This window comes from Triticum dicoccoides, chromosome 4A, assembly GCF_002162155.2.
Source record: "Triticum dicoccoides isolate Atlit2015 ecotype Zavitan chromosome 4A, WEW_v2.0, whole genome shotgun sequence".
In the NCBI taxonomy this organism is placed as follows: domain Eukaryota; kingdom Viridiplantae; phylum Streptophyta; class Magnoliopsida; order Poales; family Poaceae; genus Triticum; species Triticum dicoccoides.
The window spans coordinates 511,275,456-511,282,793 of record NC_041386.1 but is presented as its reverse complement, the minus strand read 5'-3'; the positions used below and the strand labels follow the sequence as shown (position 1 = coordinate 511,282,793).

The window sequence follows — 7,338 nt, the reverse complement described above, 5'->3', positions numbered from 1 at the left end:
ACACAAAGCACATCGTCAAATTCGTATGTGAAAAGAGCTTTCAATGATGTAATTTTCACATTATGCATGTCATGTACTATTAATCTTGTCAATAGTCAAAGACGGTCTTGAAAAATGCATTAGGCCCTATATAAATGGAAGGAGGGAGTAAGTATGATGATTTCATCAACTGTGGGGCTGCCTTTAAACACAGTAGCTAGATTTCTTTAGGTCTTGTACAATATCGAAGATTCGATGGTTGAACACATGGCTAAGTAGAAGTCACCTTATAAATAGACGATCAATAATTTTGAATACTACACCATGGAGGATGGCTTAGATTTTCTTTTCCACTCCATTTTCTCACCACCCTTGGATTTTGCGAGTAGAAGTCCCATATATATTGATTACAGGGTACCATAAAAGAGCTATGTTGAATTGTATGATTTGATTTGTAGCTTGCTTTGATCAACTTTGGGGTTGCCTTGAAACACGTAGCTAGACTTGGCTAGGTCTTATATTGTAGTTCTGATTCGATTGACGTAGCTAAGCATGAATCGCCTTATAAATAGACAATGTGTTGGCTATTCCTCAATTGTATCAATTATTTTTGGGCATCAGTCGATCTTCAAGAGTGCAACATCGAGAGGGTGTGGTGTCGGCAGATGGTTATGCCGACAGTTGAGGGCGGCACAGGGATGGAGCAAATGAAGGGTTGAACTGCAATAATGTCTTATATTTAGTTACGGGGTAGTATTTTTTTAAGCAACTGATGCCTTAGGCACTCCCAATAAACGAACCCTAATTTCAATACATTGGCAAAGACAATAAACTTGGATTGATATTGTAAGGGTGCAACGATATGCATGAAAGAAGTCCTTTGCAACGGAAATACAAGTATCTACAAGGTGCTACTTGATAGAAGTTCACACAAGAAGCTCGGTAATTTGTCTCCGTCTCCATGCAGCACACAAGCCGTACGCACACATGTGCTCCCATGTGCCGCTGTGCTACTCACCACCCTACACAAATATCGCTCAGCCGCTGAACGGCCGGTACTCCTTGAGCTCGCCGATGACGTCGGCAATGGACCCGGCCGCGGCGGCCACGGACACGACGAGGCAGGCGGCGCTGAGCATCTGGAGGCAAACCCACCGCGTGCTCCCCCGTCGCACGCCGCGCTGCACGATGTACATCTCGACGGGGAAGTAGACGGTGAGCGGCCAGAACGCGACGGCGCCCAGGAGCCCCACGACGTCGCCAAAGAAGGGGAGCAGCATGGAGACGACGGTGGTGAGGCAGACGAAGGCCGTGCGCCAGGTGAGGCGGAAGACGCTGATGGCGAAGGGCCCCACGCGGAGCTCCCGGGCGATGAAGGCGCTGTCGGGCCACCTCGCCGCCGCCCACTTCTCGACGAAGGCGAAGAGGGGCTGGCAGAAGACCTGGTAGGCGCCGACGAGGTGCAGCACGATGGCGGCGTTGGCCACGTCCAGCAGCCAGAAGGGCTCGTAGAAGCCGAACCCCGTGAGAAGGTTGTCGGGCGCCGCGTCGCCGAACGCCGCGTACCCCATGCACCCGCACAGCATGTAGAACACCGTCGTCGTCGCCACGCTTATCCCCGTCGCCTTCTGCATCACCTTCGCCTCCGACGGCGGCGGCGCCTTCACCGTGTCCTGTTAAAATTTTGAAAAGGGCAGGCGTCGTCGTCAATACTAAGTACCACGTCAAAGAAACAGAGGATCCCAAGAAAGAAACAGAGCAGAACAGAGATTAAAATGCTTGCCTGGATTTCGATGAGGATGATGGAGTAGGAGTATGCGAAGGCGATGTTGCCGAAGGCCTGGAGGCTGCGCCACACCTTCTGCATGGAGGTCACGCCCGGGCCGACGCTGAGACCGGTGAGGCTGCCCTGGATGCCACCGTTGGCGACGGTCTGCGCGATGCCGAGGCCGAGCCCGATGGTGGAGTAGGTGAAGGACATGACGGCGGCAACGATGGAGAGCCACCATATCTGGTCGAAGTCCGGTATCTGCGAGAAGAGGATCTGCACCACCCCGAAGACGATCATGTACGGGTTGCTGGAGCTCTTGCACTCGTCCTTCCCGCTGCGGCCCCTGACGTCGTGGTAGTGGAAGCAGTCCGCCCTCCCGATCGCCCGCATGCTGATGGAGGCGGCGATGGTGTAGCCGATGGCGACGCCGACGAGGTTGGCGTACTGGATGACGCCGCACAGCTTCACCTTGGTGCCCGGGAGGTAGGAGCGGACGGCGTCCATGTAGGTGTAGTTGCGCTTGCCGGTCTCCGGGTCGCCGGAGCGGTAGCACTCGGCGAGGAGCGTGGAGGTGTAGTAGATGACGAGCGCGAACAGGAGCATGATGGCGGGGCCCGCCACCCAGCCGAGCTGGGCGATGGCCCACGCCAGCGAGAGGACGCCCGAGCCGATGACGGCGGTGATGATGTGGGCGCTCGCCGTCCACACCGTGCCCGACCGACGCGGGCGCCCGTCGTCGTCAAGCCAGTCGGACTCCCTGCCGTTCCCGGCCTCCACCGATACCTCCATGGGCGCCATCCTGGCCGCGCCCTTCCCGTAGGTCGCCTGCCTCTTCTCCATCAGGGAAACGATGACAACTGGCGGGTGTCTCGCCTTGCCGGCGGGGTTGATTAGCTAGCGGCTAGCGGGAGCTTGGAGTGGTGGTTCTTGTTGTTGTTGGTGGTGGAGTGAGGGGGATGGGAGGGAGGTATATATAGCGAGGCGATGGGACAAGGGAGAGGCGTGCGGGGATGGGCTGAGGCCATGTGTGGTGCAGGATGTAGATGCAATGAGGTGGTGGGGGTGGGGGTGGGGGATGCTGCCGTTGAGCTTTTGGTGTGGTTCCCGCGTGGAGGGGCGGGGGAGGAGGGAGGAGGGAGGAGGACGAAGGTGGTGTCTTGTTTCGCTTTCTAACTTCCACTGCCGCTGCCGCCGGTGGCAACTGGCAGCAGCTCCTCCTGGTCTTCGCGTGCTCTTTGCGCTGCGACCACTATTGGATTTTTGTTAGTGCTGATGTGGAAGGATCAACTTAGTTTAGCTTTTGTTTCGTCCATTATTAGGGAAGTTGGGAGTCCTAATAAAAGACAAAAAAGAAGGAGCTAGAGAGGGAAATACCCAATGGTTCCTGGTTGTATATATGCACCCTATACAAGGATTTTTTTAAATATTTTTTATAAAAAGTCAAAATAGGTAAGAACTATTTTGACAAAACACTTGACTTACTTTTGCACTAGTATATAAATTTTTATGAGAAAAACAAAAGTTGACCTCACAGCAAAAAAGACAAAAATTATTGCTATTATAGATCACTATTCACACTATTTTAGTTAAAAAATTTGTCTTTTTTGAAAAGAAGTCAAAGGGATATTTTCTTTTTGTGGATTTTTTCTCACAGGTATAGCAGGAGGTCAAGTTTATTTCAAAAATATTTTCAGGAATTTTTGACTTTTTGTTGAATTACTATTTTTTCTATATAGGGTGTGTATGTCCCCATAGACCACAAATCCTCCTTCGAGCTAGAGAACTGTACACAAGCCCTCAAGTAGTGAGGGCTAGGGATGGCAATGGGTTCCCATTACCTGTGTACCTGACGGGTAAAAACCCTAAATAGGGCAAGAGTATGGGTTAAAAAAATACCCGTGAGTACATAAATAAAAAAAAATTCAAATCCAATGGGTATAGTGGGTACGGATATGCTTTAGTATAACCCATACCCGTGTCCTCATGTACCCGCATGTAATCTAACAAATAGGCTTTATATATTACTTAAAAAATCCTGCAACGCTAAAAATACCTTTTTTTAGAAAATCACCAAGCTTTATTCATCACAAGCCACAGAATGTGGGATACACGATGGGTTATGAGGTTGGCCAAACTAAACATGGCGCCCCAGCCTTAACGAAGGAGAGTGCTTGGCTAGCTTATGAGCTTCTATATTAACCTTACGACTTTCATATGTAAAACTATAGTGAAATAAACTGGTATAAGCATTGATTTCACTGATAATTGCTCCATTGCCCCCTGGACCTGTTGTTTATATCTTCCACAACTTGCCTTGCGTCCGAGGCGATAATAACATTGTGCAACTGGAGATCCTGCGCCAATGCAAGGGCCTCTCTGCACGCAATAGTTTACAGGGACACATGGTCATCAATTCCTCCAAGCACTAATGAAAAGCTGCCAAGATAATTTCCTTGTTTGTCCCTACTGACCACTGCCGTATCTCCTCCTCGCCCCCTTAATTAGCACACCTGCATCAACATGTATCTTTGCGTAGACATCCGGTGGCGCCTTAGAGAGGTGCAAGTGAGGCCCATTAGAACCAGCAGCGCGAGCCTTCGAAGGTTCCTTTTCATTTACCATATCCAACTCAGTGATGAACCCTAGCGACGAACGCATTTATGGACTGGGATTATGGAAAACCCCTTCATGTATGGCTTTCCGTCTCGTCGACCACAGTGCCCATAGGGTAACACACAGCTCCTCCATGAGTGTAAACAACCAGCATTTTGCACTATGTTCGCTGGTTGCTGATATTTTATGCGCCAGTTCCTCATCACCTAATGCCCAAGTACATCTCGACATGGTGCAGTCCAGCAATGAGTGTTTCCATGAGTCAGACGCCCCGCACATCCCACACGATATAGTACTGGACATATTTCTATGAGCTCTTGCATCCTCAGTCGGCAGCGGATGTTTTGACAAGCGCCAAAGAAACATCCTCACCTTTCCGGGACCTCCGTTTTCCACAAGTATTTCCACGAACCTTCATCCCTGTTTGTACTAGATGATCCAACATCACCATTCAGCCACGCTTCACGTCTTGTTTTTGTTGCCACCAACATGTTATAGGTTGATTTAATTGAAAAAGATCCATGTCTCTCGAAATGCCAGCTCCAAAAATCTGGCAGGTTTGTGTACATAAGGGGATTCCCAAGATTACCTTTGCATCCATAGGCATAAAGATCTGTTCAATGACTTGTTTCTTCCACGTTGCCAAAGTGGATCAATTAGCTCAGAGACTAGTTCCGGTGGGTTTGGTACTAGACATCCTATTGGTCTCAACATTTCATTCCTAGGGAGCCAATTATCTTCCCATAGCTTTGTAGTCAGCCCGTTGCCTATTCGCTTAATCAAACCTTGCCTCAAGATATACATGCCCTCAATTATAACTCTTCAAACTTGGCTTGGGTGACCCCGAGCGTTGCATCAAGGATAGAGCCTTCTTGGAAGTATATCCTCTTCAGCAACCGGGCACTAAGTGATTCCGGGTTTTGAAGTACACACCAGGCCTGCTTGGCTAGCATTGCCAGGTTAAACAATTTAAAGTCCTTGAAACCGAGAGCCAGTGTCATTGATTACCAAGAGGGAGAATACCGACAACTAGAATTCTAGGCTGGAAAAGGAGCAAATATTAGAGACCTGTTCTGCACAACTCCAAAGTCCTGAAGCTCCACGAGAGTCAGTTTCAGAATATATAAAAAATATTGGGTGAATAAAGCACCAGAGGGGGGCCACCCACCATCCACGAGGGTGGGGGGCGCGCCCTACCCCCCTGGGCGTGCCCCCTGTCTCGTGGGCCCCCTGGCAGGCCTCCGGTGCCCATCTTTGGCTATATGAAGTCTTTTGCCCTAAAAAAATCACAAGCTCTCGGGATGAAACTCCGCCGCCACGAGGCGAAACCTTGGTAGAACCAATCTAGGGCTCCGGCGGAGCTGTTCTGCCGGGGAAACATCCCTCTGGGAGGGGGAAATCATCACCATCGTCCTCATCATCGATCCTCTCATCAGGAGGGGGTCAATCTTCATCAACACCTTCACCAGCACCATCTCATCTCAAACCCTAGTTCATCTCTTGTATCAAATCTTTGTCTCAAAACCTCAGATTGGTACCTGTGGGTTGCCAGTAGTGTTGATTACTCCTTGTAGTTGATGCTAGTTGGTTTACTTGGTGGAAGATCATATGTTCAGATCCTTTATATATATTAATACCCCTCTGATTATGAACATGAATATGCTTTGTGAGTAGTTATGTTTGTTCCTGAGGACATGAGAGAAGTCTTGGTATAAGTAGTCATGTGAATTTGGTATTCGTTCGATATTTTGATGAGATGTATGTTGTCTTTCCTCTAGTGGTGTCATGTGAACGTCGACTACATGACACTTCACCATTGTTTGGGCCTAGGGGAAGGCATTGGGAAGTAATACGTAGATGATGGGTTGCTAGAGTGATAGAAGCTTAAACCCTAGTTTATGCGTTGCTTCGTAAGGGGCTGATTTGGATCCATATGTTTCATGCTATGGTTAGGTTTACCTTAATACTTCTTTTGTAGTTGCGGATGCTTGCAATAGGGGTTAATCATAAGTGGGATGCTTGTCCAAGTAAGGGTAATACCCAAGTACCGGTCCACCCAGATATCAAATTATCAAAGTACCAAAGTGAATCATATGAGCGTGATGAAAACTAGCTTGACGATAATTCCCATGTGTCCTCGTGAGCGTTTTCCTTTATATAAGAGTTTGTCCAGGCTTGTCATTTGCTACAAAAAGGATTGGGCCTTCTTGCTGCACCTTATTTACTTTTATTAGTTGTTACCCATTACAAATTACCTTATCACAAAACTATTTGTTATCGATAATTTCAGTGCTTGCAGAGAATACCTTACTGAAAACCACTTGTCATTTCCTTCTGATCCTTGTTGGGTTTGACACTCTTACTTATCGAAAGGACTACGATAGATCCCCTATACTTATGGGTCATCAAGACTCTTTTCTGGCGCCATTCCTATGGAGTGAAGTGCCTTTGGTAGGTGGAATTTGGTAAGGAAAAATCTATATAGTGTGCTGAAATTTACTGTCACCTGTTACTATGGAAAGTAATCCTTTGAGGGGCTTGTTTGGGGTATCTTCACCCCGAGAAGTAGAGCAAAGAGTTGCTCCTAAACCTACTGAACCTACTGAAAATGTTTACTTTGAAATTCCTTCGGGTATGATAGAGAAACTGCTAGCTAATCCTTTTACAGGAGATGGAACATTGCATCCTGATTTGCACCTAATCTATGTGGATGAAGTTTGTGGATTATTTAAGCTTGCATGTATGCCCGAGGATGTTATGAAGAAGAAGGTCTTCCCTTTATCTTTGAAGGGAAAGGCATTGGCATGGTTAAGGCTATGTGATAATATTGGATCATGGAACTACAACCGATTGAAATTGGAATTTCATCAAAAGTTTTATCCGATGCATCTGGTTCATCATGATCGGGACGTATATATATAATTTTTGGCCTTGCGAAGGAGAAAGCATCGCTCAAGCTTGGGGGAGGATTAAGT

At 47.9% G+C, this 7,338-nt stretch overlaps 1 protein-coding gene across 1 annotated transcript; it reads right to left on the bottom strand.

Annotated features, from left to right (window-relative positions):
- Positions 1-790: 790 nt before the first annotated feature.
- Positions 791-2,772, bottom strand: LOC119286468 (amino acid permease 3-like). The gene is made up of 2 exons (XM_037565845.1): positions 1,763-2,772; positions 791-1,652 (listed from the first exon to the last, which is right to left on the bottom strand). The coding sequence occupies exons 1-2, from the start codon at positions 2,588-2,590 to the stop codon at positions 1,017-1,019; spliced, it is 1,464 nt and encodes a 487-aa protein (XP_037421742.1). The 5' UTR covers positions 2,591-2,772; the 3' UTR covers positions 791-1,016.
- Positions 2,773-7,338: the final 4,566 nt, after the last annotated feature.

Coding starts and splice junctions, on each gene's coding strand:
- LOC119286468 (XM_037565845.1), bottom strand. CDS start 2,590: ATGGAGAAGAGGCAGGCGACCTACGGGAAGGGCGCGGCCAGGATGGCG. Junction 1,653..1,762: donor TCATCCTCATCGAAATCCAG/GCAAGCATTTTA, acceptor AAATTTTAACAG/GACACGGTGAAGGCGCCGCC.